Here is a 19,488-nt window from a genome sequence, read left to right as displayed (position 1 = left end):
GCAAAGTCTGCAAACCCATGGGATCGAACCCATGTCCTTGGCGTTGCTAGCGCCATGCTCAAACCACTGAGCTACAGGAAAGCTTATGCGACAGAGTATTTCTTAAATTCTATTAAATCAACTTAAATTATAAAATAAATAATAACTGAAAATTATATTAATAACCTACCTGTTTTACATTCCTTCTGGAAAAGGAAAACACACAAAAAGTCATATTGTATTGTTGCAGTATAACAACAAATCTGACCAGGTTATCGCAAACCATTCTGTTATGCACATTTGTAATATTTTAGAATTTTGTGCAAAATATTTCATACAAATGTCAGCAAAAACTTCAAAAAAGGTATACATAAAAAAATAAGAGCACCTTACTGGTGGGCTCAAGAAGATGTTCCCATACAGTTTAAGGCATAGTTCACACGAGACAACAAATATTCAGCAGATAATAAATTTCCAGCAGTTTAAGCACGTCTACCCTGCCTTGAAAACCAACCTTTCCTAATTAAATCTTACATGCCGTACACACACATAAATGTCTCAAATTAATTTTCAGCAGTAAACTATGTCAAAATGCATTAAAGTCCAAAACCCTCCAGTCAGCATCACCCAAATCAAGGCCGATTATGCAGAGCACCAGTCCACTGAATGATAAGGCTGGCACCGGCTAAGAGAAGACAAACATGTCCTCTGAATGACAGGTTATGTCAACATATGCACAAGATAAGCATTGTTGTCTGGCTGACCTTGACTAAAATAGCATCCTTAGACAGTGGGGTTGAATGTGACTCTGGCTAATTTAGCGATACATGTCAGACAAAGCATTCAATTTCAAGTAAGAAACATGGCTTGTGTTTGAGTGCAAGGACTCGATGAAAAGATCGTATGAAAAGAGGAAATACCTGTATGTGGTGCTGGGCACATAGACGTCCCTGGCGGGAAACTCCAAGATCTCTTTCGTTGGCCGTACTCGACTGTCTGGGTAGGGCTTAACTTGGAGTAGATCGGGGGTCAGGCAATAGTGAGGGCTCTCAGGGGCCGGTGAGATGTCGATCTTTAACTGAGCTGAGGGCATAAAGGAAGCAAGCTATTACTAGGTAACTAGGTCAACTGATAAAAAAATGACATGATGAATTAATTGCAATTAATTGCATATATCAATAATTGTGGAGAAATCATTGAACATAAATGATAACTGTCCAACAGTCCACACAGCATCTATTTTGCAATGAGGTTTGTCAATATGGCCATAACCCATTGATGTCAAGCCAGCTCTACCTGTAATAGGCCTCAGTCTACGCAGCACAGAGGATGGACGCCTCATGTCGGCTAAAAACTTGTACAGGTCTTCATCGCTCAGCCGATCTCCCTCCTAATACAGTAAGGAAAGAAAACTAATGTCAGAAACACACAGGCTGTCAAATATACAAAAATAAAAAATATAATAACATTAGCGGTCTAACTATGCAATGACCAGTAACTAGAGCACGATGAACTGAGATCCAAGTTTAAATCAATATTGGGCAGCTTTTCCAGAATAACAGTATGACCTGTTTGAAGAAGTTGGTGACAGTCAGGGTGGCAGGCCTGAAGCTGGTCAGACTGCACGATTCGTCTCCGCTTGTGGTTCTCTCCAGCGAGCGGCGTCCCACAATACTCGAGTTCCTCCGCTCTGACCATGAGCCTTTCCGCTCTGTGTGACCGACGACATGTGATCAGGCAGTTCAAACAATTCAGTGGTACTGCTACATGAGTTCAGCCTAAACGATTTGTAGACTCACCTGACAGACCCATCTCCACCTCAGTGTCTCTCTCCAGACTGCCTGCACTGTTCACGATGTTCATGAGGTGTATGGCCGTCCAGGCGAAGGGCATGCGGTAGCGCCCCAGTCGCTGACAGAACTGGTCCGCCTGACCACGCAACTTCTCGAGCTTTTCCTTATTCTATGAAACCCATAAACAGTAAGTACAACTAAATCCCAGCAGGAATTGGTGTAAAATGTATAAGGTGTTTGGTGTTGCGAATAAGATTGGACAGTTGATGGAAGATCTTACTTTGGCTGTGTCAGATTCTTTGAAGACCATGTAAGGTTCGGCAGACTCTCCGATATCTCCCTGCTGTAGAACCTTCTCGAGCTGCAAGCAAACACAGTAAAACATATCGACATACTTCTATACTCCAAAGCTTCTATTTATGTCATCTACTCTAAAAGAATAATGTACTTTTTTATCCACGTTGAAACTTTATCTACAATATTTTATGGTTGTGAAGAAATAAACCTTAAAAAAGGACATTCAAAAAAACACATGAAAAGGAAAACTTCTTAAGCTTTTCCTGAAGTCTTAAAGACAGTTTTACTGCACCTATGCATTGTTGTTCTTTCGTTGCACAATTTGCTTCTATTGTTTCCCCCTACGTCGCTTTGGATAAAAGCGTCTGCTAAACGAATAAATGTAAATGTAAGACATGAATGTGAATTGGTAACCTTGATGACAAGAAAGACGTCTTGTGAAGGGTAGGTTATGGAGAAGACAGCAGAGCGGGCCAGGGTGGAGATAGCAGCAGATGGGATGTGTGGCCGGAGCATGGCCTTTGTTTGCTCTGAGTTCAAATCAAAGTAAAAGTTCTCTGATATCTGAGGATTAAGATAAGAATAAAAACAAATGTCAGTATAGTTGCAAAGGAATAACTAAAAACATCTAGAAGGTGACTATTACCCCCTAGTGTTGAAATTGTGAATAACACAATGAATTTTTTTCTGTAAAGTTGTGTTTCGCTTTAATTTTTACTGTTTCTTTATGAAGTTTAACATGCTGAATACAAAAATCACCTTTTTCCCCCCATCAACGGTAATCACAAAAAAAACTAAGCACATTTATTTATACATTTCGGTATTATAACTCGTACGCAGAAATTACAAGGTACTGGCATAACACTGAGCTCAAAACAACAGTTTAACATAACAGTCACTAAAAAGGAGTTGTCCAAAACTTCAGAAGTGTACATTTGATCGTTTTGGTCTTTTATGACTAATACTGTCTAATACAAGTTCCAGATGTAGTCACCCATCATCGCTTCATCCCCCTACAGATATTTCTAGAATTTTCAGACAGTGACGTTTGGAAAATAAATGTTAAAATATATGAAAATTTGTACAGTTTTTGTTTATTTGCAATATACCAATATATTGTAATTAATGATATAAGCTCAAAATGTACTTGAGCTAATTATACACTAAAACATTGATGCTACATGAAAATTAGTATTACCACAATAATTACTACCACAGAATTGTACAAGAACTATAAAAAGGTCGGTCAAAACAAAAATTTGTTACACTGTGTATTCAGTTTAAAAAAGCGACAGGACTTTTTTTGAAAACACGGTTTCCTCCATAGGATTATAATGTAAAACAGACGCAAGCAGCTTCAAAACAGAAGTCAAGTGTGAACATGGCCTTAGGCTTTCCTTTTCACTATACAAGTAAACTGTGTCGCGCTTTGCTAGCTTTCTACTTTTAAACCCTGAACAGCACAGAGGTAATCATAACAGCTCACCTTTTTCTTTTCCTTGACATCATATAAAGCCAAACTTGCGAATATTGGCTCAATTTCTATCTCAAACCTTAAAAGGAGAGAAGCAAGTCAGCAATACTGTAGCCATTAATGTTACATTTCAGTACAGAAAAAGCAGTTCCAGACTTACTTCAAGGACAAGCACTTGACTAAAAGCCTCTGACCAAAATGCTCTTTTGGAACATCAGGAACACAGTGGCGCTCAATTGGCTCTTCCTACGACAAGAAAAATACAGATACAAATAAAGTAGTCTGGACATGATATGCTGCGGGTTTATGTAGTCAAACCCTATTCAGTGCAAATATGGTGTGCAGTGTCCACTACCGTATTTTTTATTTATACATATTAAATTATTATATTATCAAACTTATTTATAATTATTTATCTAAAAACAAGCTGAGAACTGTATTCTGAATGACTTAAATGCTGATGTTTAATACATCTATTAATCTATACAGCCAATATCGTAATACACATTAATTTTGCATTCCTAAAGGCACCATAAAGAACTATCAAAAGGACTCTGTTATACTCTACCTCATCCAGAGCGGGGTGCAGCGCAAAGAGCTCTCGATGACGGTTTGACATGCGCTGGTCTTCATTGTGACGGTCGATCTCTTCATTAGGCACTCGATCTAAAAGGTGTGGCAGCAGAGCATCAGGCTGAGAGTTCTTCAGGTCAAATATACTGCAAGCCCAACTGCCCCGTGGGGTGTCATCTATGGACATGGACCTCCGCTTTAGATCATCCTGTAACACAAAACACATTCTCAGTTATATTCGGCAAAGCCACAGTAATGTTATGCACAATTGTTCAGGCTTATCAGGTTTAGCAAAAAAACATTAGATTATGCATGATGACAGGTTAACCTGATCGTCCTGATAGCTGCTGTGATCTGGCAACTCATCTGACTCAAAAACCTGTTTTGGTAAACCTCTCTGCCTCTCCTTCTGCTTGTCCAGAGTGTTGGGATTAAACGCAGTGCCAAGCTTGTGGTACCTGTGCATCCAAAATACATGTTATGACCTGTCTGCTAGCATGTATGGATTAGCTAGTGCTACCACATGACAAAAAAATGTAGCATTTAATTAAGGACATTTTTCTGATAGACCCGTAAGGCGTATGCTTAAATGGATGAAATTGGTTTTGTACAAAAAATGTTTTTGAAATGGTTGTCTTTGACTCAAAATTCAAGAAAAAGTATCCAATAATAGCCCAACATAGATTAACTCCTGAATACTGTTTGAAAAGCATCACAGGGTGAGGTTTTTACACAATTTGGTCACAACGTAGTTACATTTGTATTATTTTATAGCTTTTGACTTTATTATTATTATAATATATTTTATTAAAATATCTAATAATAAAATATAAAAAATAGCATTAAAAGGATATTTCAGCCAAGAAACAAAATTTCCCCATGTTTTACTCACCCTCAATGCATCCTAACTGAATATGACTTTTTCTTCTTGAAGAATAATGCAGTTGGAGTTATAATACCACGTATCCTTTTACTTTCAAGCGGTAGAATGGGAGTGAATGGGGGCAATTTTTTGAAGCTCCAAAAAGTGCATCCATCGATCAAAGAAAGACTCGACACGGCTCCGTGGTCTTAGCAAAGGTCTTCTGAAGCGAATTAGTGAGTTTGTTTAAGAGAAATATCCGTATTGACAACGCTATTAACGATAATGTCTAACCTCAGTTATCCCTCGGCTGCGCCATATTCAGTCATATTCAGTTAGGATGCCTTGAAGGTGAGTAAAACATGGGGAAATTTTGTTTCTTGGCTGAAATATCTCTTTAGTATTGTTTTTATATATTATTATGTATTCATATAATTTTTTTATATTGTATTACTATTAATTATTAATAAGTAAGTTAGTGGTATATAAATTACGAAGTGTAACTGTAACTGATTTACAAACTACGCCCTATGAATACCCATCTACTAGAAAAGCTCTTAAATGGATAGTTCACCAAAAACTGAAATTCTGTCATTTAATCATCCTGTTGCAAATACATATACATTTCTGTTGTTCTGCTGTACACAAAGGAAGATATTTTGAAGAATGTGGGAAACCAAACAGTTGTGGGTCACCATTGACTACCATAGTAGTTTTTCTTCCTACTATGGCAATCAATAGCACCCCAAAACTCTTTGGTTATTAACAGAATTTTCATTTTTGGGTGAACAATTCCTTTAAAGAGCAAACAGAGATAAGAAGGACATCTAGTGAAGCAATAGAACTTGTTCCTCTCTGAACATCATACTTGCGGTTAACAACAGCCCAGTCCTCAGTATAAGAGCGAACACAGTCTCTGACGTGAGCATCGTTGTCACTGTAAAATTATTTTAAAAGGAGAAAGTACACTGTTTGAATAAAAGCATCAGACAAAGGCATAAATGTCACATGAAACACACACTAACCCTTCCTCGGGCACAGCTTGGCCAAGAGTTCGACACTCTCTTGGAGTGTACAGCACTTCAATATCATCTGGAGGAAACTCAATGAGATCTCTCAGAGGTCCTGACTCTATAACAGGTGGATGTGTGATTAAATAGTCCTCGAAATCCACCGGCTCCACTGCTTCTGTCAGGGGAATCTGCATGAAGAACCCCAGCGAGGAGCAAAGAATGTCAGTTTCACTGTCAAGAATTAATTATCCCTTATAAAATCATCACCTGAAGGTGAAAGCACATGGTGTTTTTTATCACTTATTCATTTAACTCAGGTCTAAATGATCAATTACTACGAAATAATTTAGAAATAGGTGATATATTGTTGCTGAAATATAATACTCACAGCATTGCTAGTTGCATTGCCACTCACGCCGAGGTTTTTAAGAAGCTGAGGGGAGCCTCCATACTGACCAGCAATCTGTTTCCTGACCTCAGCTGCTACAGTCCTGGAAAACAGAATGACAGGAAAGTTTAGGGGTAAGGAGGATGTGCATGTATATGTAAGTGTGAAGTGTAATGGGACAGGCAGGTCATCTCAGGATCCTATGACCTGACAGTCATCATCTCACATTAAGAAAAGCACAGAACTAATGCTGCCTTTAAGTCAAATTGGAATCCTCGTATTTGCAAGATGAGCAGACATGAACCAACGCTACCACTGAAACAATACATTTGTCAGGTGACAGAATACCAGGCTCACTGAAATAAAGCTATTTAATGTCAAAGTGTCATTACTATTATTGGGTATAAAACATCATTTATTTGTTTTTTGCTAAATGTTTTTGATAAACAAGATGATGTCATCTCAAACATCAAGCACTGGTCAGGTCAAATAAAAATTACGCTTGAAGTCAAAGCAATTTGGTTTGCAAGCTTTGGTCTTGAAGTCCGATTCACAATGTTATTAAATTGCCTGTGTGGTTACAAACTGACGCATTACAAAAATCATCAGGAAGTGACATCATAGCGATTCTATTTAAAATTTGAGTCCTGGTCTAATCAATGCAGTATGATGTACAGTACACAGGCCCTTGTGCTCTTGTTGATTCTGTTGGGACCTTTATTTAGGCTGGACATTCCTGAAGAGAGAGCAGATGATTAGCCCGCAGACGTGTTGTTTACAAAGGCACAGTGACTTTCAGTGCATATTTTACACCTCCTCTCAGAACATCTTTTAGAGATTCACAGAGTCATGAGAAATGGTTTCTGTTCATTTCCAAAAGGGCTAACATACAAGTATCTAATTAAATTGGAATTAAATGAACAAAGCTAAAAAGATTTCAATTGTACAGTCAGTAGAGCTTTCAGTTTCGCTCTGATTTTTTCAATAAAATATTACTGTAAATCTAGATTTTTTGTGGCCTTATGAATAGTTCTACTACTGTGTCATGTCTCTACAAATGAAACAAAACTGCTTTTCCTTTATCATATCTCAATCAGCACACTTTACTATGTGGGTAAGTGACAAATAGTGATCGGAATCTGGACAGCAGGTGCCTCCGAGTCTCAATTTAACTGATCTGATCAACCTATTGCACATCACTGACAAGACGACAAGGCAAAGGCATTCCTAAGCATCTGGAAAATGCCAAGAGCGTAGCAGCCACAGGGGAGCCTAAAAGGTCATTTCCTTTTTTTAGATCCATTTGAGGTCTAATCTTGCGATTTAACATCATAAAAGACATGTCCATTGAAATGAAATGCAATTTAATCCAATGATGGGACTTGATTGTATAGTCTATTATAAAAGCACCGGGCCCCTTATTCACCAAAATCCTATTATCCGAAATCTGAGTAAATCAAATGCAACAATGAAGTAACAACATCATGACACATTGTCATCACAGGTTATCTGCTTGAGATTTAATCGTGCTTTGCATTTATGGATCATTCTGAAATGGTTGGGGAGAAGTATTCTTGGTGACTACATAAAAACATGTGTAAGACCCCTTTTCTTGACAAATGACAATCATACTATATAATAGTCGTTGTTTACATCTAAACATGCTAATTTAACCCTAAAGTGTTTTTTTTTTGATACATCAGAGTCAACTCAAAAACCAAAGCCACGCACAGCGATACGCGATTACATATACCGTTACGCACATTTGACAGCATTCATCTCACGATCATCTGATGTGTCAGTATGTCAAGGCAAGCCATCGTCTCGTAAACCCCAATGCATTTCACTGACTCCCCAAAATCATTACACGGGCTCAACAAACAATGCATCTATGTATTATAAACCCTACGATAGAGACTTACTTTAATGCACACAGGCACAAAGGCATCATACCGCTGCCTTTCAGTTTGGGTGGGTCACTCGGGCATCTCTATGGCTGTGGCTCAAATCATAGTGAGCTGCCTAACTAGACTACCTAACTAGCGTTTATAACAAGCCTGCTACGCCCAGAATGCACTCTGGAAAGGGAGCTCACTAGGATTCCTGACACAGCCTTTATAACTCCGCGTCTGCTCCAGCTATCTCAACGTCTAGGCCTTATTTGGAAAGGCTGGCATGCTCGCCCACTGCATTAGGCAGCAAATAAAGAATGATCATACGGCTCAGGGTGAAGACATGTAAAAGCGCAATGAGGTTTTGATTTGCGAAAGATCTTCTTACCTGCTGATTTTCTGTGCGAATGCGCGGCGTTCAGCCATGACTGTAGCCGCTGAGTGCTCGAGTACTCCAGCGCTCCAGCCGCGATATTCCTTTCCCACCCGTATCCCGACAAGTCCCGCCTCCTGCGACTCCCAAGAAGACTGTGATTGGACAGTTGAGAAGTCATTCACAAAGTCGTAGTAACCATAACAAAAAGCGGACTAGTGAGGCGGGACTTATTATTGGTGGAGGGGAAGCAATGAGCTCAGTCGCACATGAGAGAAAGAAGAACGGTACCGTAAAACTGGACAAATAAACGCCCCTTTCTTTACAACCTCGGTGTCATTCGTCAACATAACACAAAATGTAACAGTTACAGTTAGTACACTGAAAGAATGAGATGTTTTAATTATTAATATAGTAAATGTGGTTTCTATTTCTGGGATTTCTAGAAGCATAATATTTTATTGGATATCAGGCAGTTGAAGTTCATTACAGTCTTATAGAGTTGGGAACGTGGGCTGGAGACCTCCCAATATGATTCATATCCTGTGTTACACAATAGAGCGATCTTTTACAGGAAACTATCGGTGTCACCAATCGGTGTGAACTGCATCCGTTTCCACTTCCACCGGAATGTAATCTGTAAGCAATAACATTTATTATATTTTTATGTATATATATATATATTTTTTGTAAAATCACATCTTAACGGTTGTGTATTTTTGACGTTTCTGCTTATGAATAATGTAACTTATTGAGAACAAGAATTGCATAGATTTTTCATGTTTATAATTTTATTTAATCATTTTATGTCTTACATCTAATTAAATAAAAGTTGCAAACAAAGCAAAATATTTAAATTAATATTACATATTTTTATTTAAACATCTAAAATATCTATTTGAGACAACAAAATCAAAGGCAGGCAGTCTCTCAACCAGAGAATAGATGAAATACCGCGAGAGCGAACGAGATCAACGCTTCCTCAAAATGTAAACAGAAGAAGTGAGCAGTTGCAGAGTTCTTCCGTGTAATAAGTAAGCAGCAAGTTTTAAAATATAAGTGCGTTTATTTATTTTTTTCATTTGTCTACGTATTTCTTTTACAAAGCATTTGCGGCGTTTGCATTTAGGTTTATTGAAGGTAACTGTAATGTTTTAAAGGTGTACAAACTTACGACTAACGTTACTTAGCATGCTAGTCAGCCAACAGAACAGAAGTGAACTGCATTCTGGTCGTGTCTACAAACGTATCTCTTCCCTTTCCTATTGTTAACCCATTTCTTGAATATCGAACAAACGCTGGGTATTGAATAAAACTAATATGTTATCAAGCCAATTCCAAACAAAATTCAGAAGTATATAACTTGTCTTGTTACTATTAAAACATTTACAGAAAGTCCAGCGCGGGGCTGTTATGGGTTCTGCTCTGTGGATGATGATATGGAGACTACAGGGACCGACGAGGTGGAGAAACTGAAGTCTAAGTTCATGTCAGCATGGCACAATGTGAAATACAGTATGTAATGACAGATTCCACGTTTCACTTTTAGAAACTTTTAATCCCTCACAAAAATATTGCCTCACTGTGCTTAAAACATCATGACACAAATGTTCTTTTACCCTTATAGGTTGGGCTCTCAAAACAAAAACTGCCTTCAGCCGTAATTCCCCTGTTTTCTTGTTGGGGAAATGCTACCATTTCAAGGCTGTGGGTAAGTCATAACAAAGTTTGTTTGAAAATTAGTTTGAAAAGACCAATTTTTTATATTTTACAAACACCAACATTCCAAAACCCTGTTGCATTTAAAGGAAAAAAACAAAGTGTATCAGCTATGTTTCTGTTCATAGATGATGAAAGCCACACAGAGAGTTGTACAGCTGAGGCATCAGATGATGATGTCATCACCGGCAATGTTGATGGTTTTCGGAGGGACTTCACCTCACGGGTTTGGCTTACTTATCGAGAAGAGTTTCCTGCCCTTCCAGGCTCTACCCTCACTTCAGATTGTGGATGGGGTTGTACGCTCCGGGCAGGGCAGATGATATTGGCCCAGGCTCTAATGCTTCACATCCTGGGAAGAGGTGAGGTTAGGTCAAAAGTAAATAGTTTATGAAAAGTATATTTTATCTGCTGATTGTGAAAGATTATGGTGAGAACTACAAATGAACTAACAAAGAAGCAACAATCTATAAAACTGTGTGAATTACACTTAGGCATTCTTTTCGCAGTACATATTGATAAGAAATTAGACATTTTTATGTGCTCATTTAGAGACTGAAAGCGTAATTGTATCATTTTTCATTGCATAGGTTGTGGCTCTCTAATAAATATGATCCCTCTGACTGAGGGTAGTTTTATGTTATAAGATGAACAGGCCACCTTTGCCAGTTAAATACCTTCATTCAAAGTCAACATTGAAACGTCATCCACTACCCATGTCCGTAATGGAATATGTCATTATTGAAATCTCTGTCCATAAAGAAGCTAATAAAATGTTCTTATTGGATAATTACAGGTCTTAACACTTATCAAGGTCATTACCTAATGTCCCCAAAGCCAGGTCCAGCACCTTTATGACCCTTAGCACTCCTACCCACACAATTTCAGGCCCCCACCCTGTTTGTGAGGATAAAATGTAGTAAAAGTGAAATATGGACTACATGGAATATTGTAATTGAACTTTTGTTCTTAAAGAAGTAGCCACACTGCCTTATTCAAAGTCATATTTAAATATGCCCATGAAGCTTGGAGAAAAACTTCCAGGACTTCTGAAAGACATCTGTTCAATTATTTCTTAATGGTCCATATGGATATAATTTATGAGCTCATGAACAAAGTAAAGAACATAACTAATTAAGTGCATGTAATTAAAGCAGATTTGGAACAGTAAAGGCAAACCAAGATGGACCTATTATAGCGATACTTCACCCAAAAATGAAAATTCTGTCATCATTTACTCACCTTCGAGTTGTTCCAAATCTGTATAAATGTATTTTTTCTGATGAACACAGAGAAAGATATTTGGAAGAATGCTTAAAACCAAACAGATCTTGCCCCCCATTGACTCCCATAGTAGGAAAAAATACTTTATCATTTTTTTTTGCTCTGTTGAACACAAAAGAAGACATTTTGAAGAATGTAGGACAGCAAACAGTTCTGGGGCATTTTTGACTACCATTGTATTTTTTCCTACTATGGTAGTCAATGGGGGCAAAATCTGTCTGGTTATAAGCATTCTTCCAAATATCTTTCTCTGTGTTAATCAGAACAAAGAAGCGTATACAGATTTGGAACAACTTGAGGGTGAGTAAAGGATGACAGAGTTTTTATTTTTGGGTGAAGTGTCCCTTTAAGAAATATCTCTATGCTGTAGTCACTTTAAGTACAAAAATAGCACACAAAGTAACTTTAAACATTTTTAATAAAATATAATAACAGACAGTATTTGGAAATATCTTGGCATTATACAAGGTGTTCCTGCTCAACTACTAGAGCATAATGCCAAGATTGTGGGTTTTGATTACCTGTAAAGCGATATGAATACATTTAAATTTAAGAAAGCCTATCACCTTTTGAAGCACAAGTCTCACAATTTTCTGTCATCAGACTGGACCTGGCCTGAAGCGATGACCCTGGAGCCCTTGGATACAGAGACATGGACCAGCAGTACTGCACGGAGACTGGTGGCCACATTAGAGGCCTCTCTTCAGGGGGATAGAGCACAGGTCACTCACTCTCTCTGCCCTGCTCAAGGAGGCGCTGAAGAAGCAGACTCCTACCTGAAAGAGGCACATCACCGCACCATTGTGTCCTGGTTTGGGGACGGAAATTCAGCCCAGCTGGGCATCCACAGATTGGTGCAGCTTGGAATGACATCAGGAAAGCAGGCCGGAGATTGGTACGGACCTGCGGTGGTGGCGCACATACTCAGGTAAGAGTGTGTTATGTACGCTATATAGCTTACATTGTGCATCAACCATTCCTCAGTGTGATTTAATGTTATATAGTGGTTTTTAAATATTTCATTGGCATTTAGACAAGCAAATGTCCACACAGGTTATTGAAAAGGAATCTGCAGCCAGATGAAAAAAGAATGTCAAACTAAACTCTTTAATTTCTCTTACTCTCTCTCTCTCTATTACTTTTTCCCATGTCTCTTAGAAAAACTGTTGGCGAGGCAACAGACCCTATGCTGAAAGGCATAAGTGTATATGTAGCACAAGACTGCACTGGTATGGAAAATTTAAATGTATAATTTTTTACAAAAAAGAAAGATATTTAAAATTCTCCCAATATTTAAAAATCGCAAGAACAATTGAAAAAGGAGCATATTGCCTACAGTATCTCTACTAAGGCTGTCACTCACAATATATCGGTATTGGAAAAAACTATGATTATTGATATCATGTTAATTTTACACATACGATATGATAATATTGTAAATAATTAAACATTTTAAACGTATTTCTTAAGTTACAGTGGTCACAAACTCTCTCTCGCCACCTTACTACACCCGTATTTTATAATTCAATGGCCAAAAACATAAAATAAACAAAATCAAAGATAAATCTGACCAATAGTATTGTTTGTTTATTTTTTGCAATAGATTCTATAGTCTTCATTAATATTATAGAGTAATAGTAAATTTATCAATACTCTGGAATAACAAAAGTGTAACTGTAGGAATTATGTTTAAAATAAAGAAAATCAAAATGTATCTTCAATGTAGTCACCCTTTGCTTAGAATTTGTAAAGATGTTTTTATGGCATTTTATCAACAAGCTTGTAATGTAAAGTAGCTTTTTAATGTAACGCCCTGGGATGCTTTTTAAAGGGGATGTGCAACGATGTTTCATGCATTCTCACTTTACAATGTTAAACGTGCTGTCTTCTCATGCGTGACAAAGACGAGTTGGATGTATGACATAGTATTTCTGTGCTCGATGCACTCCCCCAGCGTTCGTATAGGTTTTCGGAAAGTTTTTTCCGAACATGAAAATACGTTTCGTAAAAACTTTTCTTAGTCCCTTATTGGACCCTTAGATTAAAAAAAAGTTTAAGATCACGAAAAACATTTTAAGTCAAGTCACTGTAAAACTTTGAATAGTATTGCATATTGTGGGTTTAAATGACATGTATGGATGATTAAGTGAGAGCTGAAGTTGTATTACTCAAGTAAGATGGGACAGAAAAAGCACCTGATTTTGACCATTGTGTTATCACAATTGCAGTGTACAGTGCTGATGTTATTGACTGCCATTCAGAGCAGACGGGCAGCCCCAGTGATCCTCAAGGACTCTGTACTATTCCTGATGGTAGAGCAGTCGTCATACTCATTCCTGTACGACTGGGAGGAGAGAAGATCAACCCAGAATACTTCAGCTTTGTCAAGGTTGATTTTTTGGATTATTACAGGAACGCCCAAATGACTAACTGGCACACCCAGATGTTATGTATTAATATATTAGTATAAGTACAGCTACACCATGTTGCTGTAAAGATATGATCCTTGAGGACAATAACTTATTTTTATGTACAATTTGACCATTCCGTAGATAGATATTTCTACATCTAGATTTACAAACTTTGCAGACCATATAAAGACGGAAAAATGTGACTGTTGACATCAACACAGTAATTATAAGATCTCATTTTGTCTTCCCCAGAGCATATTAAGCTTAGACTACTGTATCGGCATCATTGGTGGAAAGCCTAAACAGGCCTACTATTTTGTCGGATTTCAAGGTGAGGTCGAAAGAAAATAAATAAAGTCGTTTTGCCCACTGGGTTGCTAAAATAGAGGCAAAGCAAATTAATGCACAAAAAAGGAAGCAAAGTGCCATCAGAAAGCTTATTTTATTTCTCTCAAACCCATCAAAACGCTACACCATTCATCACACAAGAATATCTTAAGCAATAGGCTTTCTGCATTTACATAGCCGGCGTGCATAGATTTCATAGCTAGCCAGAGTGTCCCACTTTTCATCACCCTCAGCATCCAGTTTAAACCTTCAGTTGTACATGTTGGTAGTCAATATTTACCCATTTACATTTTAGCAATTTGCAGCACACTCCACGATGATGTCTAAATGACAAGCAATACATCCTCCTCGCCTCGTCTGCTCTGCCATCCGCATTCATCATATGCAAATGACGTAATATAATTGCGTGTTTGTAAAAGTAATTTCGCCGTACTAAAATTAAATGACAGCCCCCTCTGCGGCATAAAGAATGTGTTTGTACGACTGGATTCGATTGCCTGGAGTTTAATCCGTTGGAGTTTAGAAAGGAGCGAGAAAAAATACTTGCGTTTGATTGTTCGAAGCCGAGGTGGGGGACTTTGAGCTGCTCTGCATAGAAATTGAGCAAGGATATGCATTAAAATAATCACTGTGTTTTTTGAATAACTTGTCTTTTGTTTTGTCCTTGCAGATGACAGCTTGATTTACATGGATCCTCATTACTGTCAGCCTTTTGTAGATGTCAGCACAAGCGGTTTCCCTCTGCAGGTAATGTGGAATTACAAAAAGCTGACCATCGCACAGTGATGTGAATTTAATAGTTTCTGTACTTAAGAGTATGAATCTGAATGCAGTTCTCCGCACCCAATTATCGAACACAAGAGATTTACACATCCTTCTGTACTTTGTATCAGCTTCCACATATTTTATAAAGCTCCAACCATTTTATATTTCAGCATCATAACTTATTTTTATGCTTTTTGTGCGCTGTGAGAAGTGGCCTGACAAAAGACAGAAATATTGGGTCATACTTTTGTCTCAGCTGTCTCACCCATTCAGATCTCAGGCAGAATTCAACATTTGTCTAAAACATTGTCAGAAAGTAAAGCCTTGCATTTCTGCTATCTGTGTGTTTCTCATGAACATACATATCACTCATTTGGAACGGTTCTTGCTCTGGTTTATATCACACACACACATTACATTGTAGATGGACCTTAAATGGAAATTTGAGCATAATGCATAAACAGAAAAACAAATAGATTTTTTGACTCATTTTAATAGATGTATTTGATCATTTTTCTCCGTTACAGTCTTTTCATTGCCCGTCACCAAAGAAAATGGCTTTCAATAAAATGGACCCAAGCTGTACCATTGGATTCTACTCAAAAAATGTTGAACACTATGAACGAATAAACAGTGAATTGTCAAAGGTAAGTCATTCTGAAAGCCTTAAAGCATTGGTGTACAGCTACACTGTTAAGACCATTTTTTTTGTTTTGTTTTGATGATTAATGTTGTTATACTATCTTTTATGTGTACTGAAATTGGCCAGAAAACATTTTCTTTTGAGCAGCATTTTGCATTTGTGCCAGCAGGTGGCAGCATTTAACTATGTAACTGGGAACTGACTGTCAGTTCCCCCACAGTACTCTTGTTGCCCACTTTTGAAAGCACTGTTGTGTATTCCTCTGACCTTCTTTATTATACATGAGAAATGAGAAGTTAAAAATAAATATTGTATAATATTTCGGTTACACTTTACTATGTTGTATTTGTTAACATCAGTTAATGCATTAGTCTACATGAACTAGCAATGAACAAGTACTTCTATAGTTTATTAATCTTAATTCATGTTAATTTCAGCATGTACTAATACAACTTTAAAATCACACATTGTAACTGTTAACATTAGTTAATAGCACCATGATTTAATATGAATAATTGTATTGAGATTTACAAGAATTATTAAATGTTTAAAACTATATTGCTCATGGTTAGTTCATGTTAGTTATAGCATTTACAAATACAAACGTATTGTAAAGTGTTAACAATATTTCATGTTATCGGTGATTTTGCTAACTTTGTTTTTGTTAATGGCAGATACTGCAGACCTCTTCTAAAGAGAAATACCCTGCATTCACTTTTTTGGAAGGACATGGGAAGGATTATGAACTTTCAGTTCCTGTGGTCAAAAGAGAATGGCCCTTTATCAGTGATGCAAGGAAAGCAGGAGCAACATCCGGAGACTTCGTGCTGCTCTAAGAGAAGCCACTAACACAGTCAAGTGATACACACAGTTTCTGGGTCTGTCTTTCTTTACACAACACTGTGGGAATAAAATGTAGGTACTTATGCTACACTGGACAGTCAATTCAGAATAAGTGAAGTCAAAAGACTTCAGCAGTGCATAAAGTTTTCAAGGTATCAATACATATATATGTATTTCTCCATATGCTATATGAAAGCTCACAGGTCATTGCCTTTCTTACAGACTGCTACATAGAGTTTGGATTCAAATTATACATATTTCATAATATATTTGATTAACGCAATTACAAGTGGGGTTAAAATTTATTTTTTTATTTTAAAGAAAACATTTTTCACTAGAATCACATTCTTTCACATTATTTTTCTGGGGGCATAAAGTTTTTTCTGAAAATAATGATCGAAACATATCTAGTCTACTTTTTTAAGGATCATAACTTATATAGGGATTTGTTTTATGTTGACTTATTTTGTTAACTGGAAAGATAATGTGCTTTTACCAGGGAGTAGAACACTGTATCTCATACGCCTAAATAAATGTCATGGTGCCTCCTGAAAATAAATATTTAACAGTGAAAGAAGTGTGCTATCTGCATTTAAGGAAGATTGAAAGTCACTTAAAATGCGGAACATTTGTTCAATATAACATGGATTTGTTTTATAATATCAGTTAACAGTACAATAGTTTATCGCCATGTTTAAAACTATAGAAATTCAGAGCTGCTAAGATCCCATTAGTCTTTGACTAACTAACTGTAGTATTTTAATGGTCTAACTCGGGACATTAACCAGTATGAATCAAGTCATTATACTCAGTTTTCTCTCTCAATCATTTCAGATGTTGGTTTATTTATATTGTTAACGTAAAATATTTTGTGCTTACACATCCAGTGGTTGTGAATAACATTTTATGTTATTATTTTTAGTGGAAACACCTTTGGACCAAAGCACCTCTCATTGGACATAATTGTGTTCACACAATAGATGTAATGGTGTTCACGCATTGTATTTAACCAACCAAATGTTTAAATCTGCTACTTATGCAAACCTAGTAATTCTGCTATTTTAAGGGTTTTGTAAATTACCACAGTGTATTTCAATACCACACTTTGCCAAAATCATTTTGCACAATGAACATTTCAGTTTTACAATTTGTTGACTTCAGAAATGTACAATAAATCTAACATGATTAAATAGACAAAACACTGATTCTACTTATTTTGTTGCATCCTTTATCGAACAAGACAATCCATTAGCTAATCTTTTCCAACAAACAACTAAAATTACTTGCACTTTCTAAGTCCTGACAAACCCATTCATTCAAATGGAACAAATCTGTATCTGATTATGCCATTTTCCATTGGTAAGAAAATATCCCTGTGTTGGACTCAATGTTGCCATGGTTAATTCCTCTGTTTCTGTTCCGTCTGAGCAATGCTTGTGCTATTTTCATGTTAAATACAAATTCTTATATTAATAAGGTTATGACCTTCAATTATTAGCCCTGGCTGGAGGAACAAGTTACCCTTCAGCGGAACAGAGCAGAATAAACCACGGCCTGTTTTGACCGTGCATGTCGTGAAGACCGAAGCAGAGGAGCACAATAACCCCATCGTCTGTGATCAGTAAATTCCTACTGGGCTGTTTTTAGGAAACAAGACACGGAGGAGAGGAAAAGGGGGGAGTTTGGGACATTATGGGTGAGGCGGCATTCCGCCTTTTCTGTCAGCGATACATGAAAGGGCGCTTGTGCTGGGAGGCATGACAGCTTTAAGGAGACTTTGTGTTCTTGCTCGTATTTACGATGCTGCCTGTATGAATATTTGATTAATGAGTCATGATCTCCAGGGGAGAAACGCTGTATCCCAGCAGCAGCGTACAGCAGCACACCAGACCTCAGAGCTCTGTTGTAGCCTGTAATGTTGTCTGTCTGTTGCTGCCAATAGAGGCATTGATTCCGGCAGATTCCTCCAAATCTAATCTGCTCTGCTGAATGAATTCCTCAGATGAAAGAAGTGGAATTCTGTGAGAGACTCCGTTCTGCAGGCAATTTGGAATGAATAAAGTTTCTCTCTCTTCTCTCTGTTTTTGATACCCGTTTTGACAAGATAGGATATGACATAAGGATTTGCCGCAGGCGATAATGGAGCGGGCACGGCCATTCATGCAACAATCAGTTCAGTGTTTTATTCAGTTTTGCCTTCATTCCAATCTTTTCATTCCTTCATTTCTAAAACAATCTCTTGGGCGAGACTAAACAAAATTGGGACATGCACCTGATCATTTTGTTCAGACGGAGAGGGATAACCAGCATAAATCTGTTTAAGGCCTTTTCACACAAGCAAGGACCAAAATAAAGATAAATATAGCTGCAAGCAGCAATTACGGGGTCAAGCCTTTCAAGCGCATGAAGGGAAAAATACGTGGACAATTCTGATGATGAGTTTTTTTTAAAAGAAACCTGGAAGCAAATTAAAACAATAGCTAAAAGCACTTAAAATGATTGTACACCCCAAAATGAAAATTATGTCATCAATTACGCGCCCTTTTGACATCTTTCGAACCTGTTCGGATTTCTTTCTTCTGTAGAGCACAAAAGAAGATCATTTTAAGAAAGTTGGTAACCGATCAGTGCTTGCACGCATTCACTTCTATTGTATGGACACAAAACCAATGCAAGTGAATGAGTGCCAGTTATCTTTATTTATTTTTTTCTTTATAAAAACAATAAAGGAAACGAAATGTCTTAGCTTTACCATAAGTCTACAGCTACGGTTAGACCTGGGCTGTCATGTCCTTGCGCTGCGTGCGCTTGGAAAACCACATCGGTTTAGG

At 37.4% G+C, this 19,488-nt stretch overlaps 2 protein-coding genes across 22 annotated transcripts in view; one reads left to right on the top strand and one right to left on the bottom strand.

Moving 5' to 3' along the window:
- dock7 (dedicator of cytokinesis 7) overlaps positions 1-8,788 on the bottom strand; it is a 46,986-nt gene extending 38,198 nt beyond the window's left edge. For 10 of the 18 annotated variants that reach the window (XM_057338600.1, XM_057338601.1, XM_057338602.1 and 7 more), the window contains exons 1-14: positions 8,660-8,788; positions 6,380-6,482; positions 6,004-6,179; positions 5,847-5,915; positions 4,445-4,574; positions 4,112-4,324; positions 3,704-3,789; positions 3,556-3,622; positions 2,484-2,633; positions 2,053-2,133; positions 1,779-1,941; positions 1,548-1,690; positions 1,276-1,369; positions 900-1,062 (exon numbers count right to left, since the gene is read on the bottom strand). In XM_057338600.1, the coding sequence (XP_057194583.1) occupies positions 900-1,062; positions 1,276-1,369; positions 1,548-1,690; positions 1,779-1,941; positions 2,053-2,133; positions 2,484-2,633; positions 3,556-3,622; positions 3,704-3,789; positions 4,112-4,324; positions 4,445-4,574; positions 5,847-5,915; positions 6,004-6,179; positions 6,380-6,482; positions 8,660-8,697 (1,676 nt within the window). In that variant the 5' untranslated portion in view covers positions 8,698-8,788. The remainder of the gene's footprint in view (positions 1-899; positions 1,063-1,275; positions 1,370-1,547; positions 1,691-1,778; positions 1,942-2,052; positions 2,134-2,483; positions 2,634-3,555; positions 3,623-3,703; positions 3,790-4,111; positions 4,325-4,444; positions 4,575-5,846; positions 5,916-6,003; positions 6,180-6,379; positions 6,483-8,659) is intronic. The other 8 variants (XM_057338603.1, XM_057338604.1, XM_057338606.1 and 5 more) reach the window with 1 other exon arrangement.
- Positions 8,789-8,955: 167 nt separating this feature from the next.
- On the top strand, positions 8,956-17,848 carry atg4c (autophagy related 4C, cysteine peptidase). 4 transcript variants are annotated; one of them, XM_057338625.1, is made up of 11 exons: positions 8,956-9,283; positions 10,037-10,159; positions 10,272-10,355; positions 10,492-10,725; positions 12,251-12,575; positions 12,806-12,876; positions 13,876-14,036; positions 14,311-14,389; positions 15,077-15,153; positions 15,699-15,818; positions 16,489-17,848. In XM_057338625.1, exons 2-11 carry the CDS (start codon positions 10,084-10,086, stop codon positions 16,648-16,650), a joined length of 1,389 nt encoding a protein of 462 aa, XP_057194608.1. In that variant the 5' UTR covers positions 8,956-9,283; positions 10,037-10,083; the 3' UTR covers positions 16,651-17,848. The 4 variants fall into 4 exon arrangements, with proteins under 4 accessions (XP_057194608.1, XP_057194607.1, XP_057194609.1 ...); XM_057338624.1 differs by lacking the exon at positions 8,956-9,283 and adding an exon at positions 9,609-9,678; XM_057338626.1 differs by lacking the exon at positions 8,956-9,283 and adding an exon at positions 9,633-9,703.
- Positions 17,849-19,488: the final 1,640 nt, after the last annotated feature.

Source organism: Triplophysa rosa, linkage group LG7 (genome assembly GCF_024868665.1).
Source record: "Triplophysa rosa linkage group LG7, Trosa_1v2, whole genome shotgun sequence".
In the NCBI taxonomy this organism is placed as follows: Eukaryota; Metazoa; Chordata; class Actinopteri; order Cypriniformes; family Nemacheilidae; genus Triplophysa; species Triplophysa rosa.
This window is presented reverse-complemented; position numbering and strand designations above follow the sequence as displayed.

Excerpts from the sequence above, each read along its gene's own strand:
- atg4c (XM_057338625.1), top strand. The coding sequence starts at position 10,084 with ATGGAGACTACAGGGACCGACGAGGTGGAGAAACTGAAGTCTAAGTTC. Across the intron at positions 12,576-12,805 it reads GTGGTGGCGCACATACTCAG|AAAAACTGTTGGCGAGGCAA; the intron begins GTAAGAGTGTGT and ends CATGTCTCTTAG. Across the intron at positions 14,390-15,076 it reads CTATTTTGTCGGATTTCAAG|ATGACAGCTTGATTTACATG; the intron begins GTGAGGTCGAAA and ends TTGTCCTTGCAG.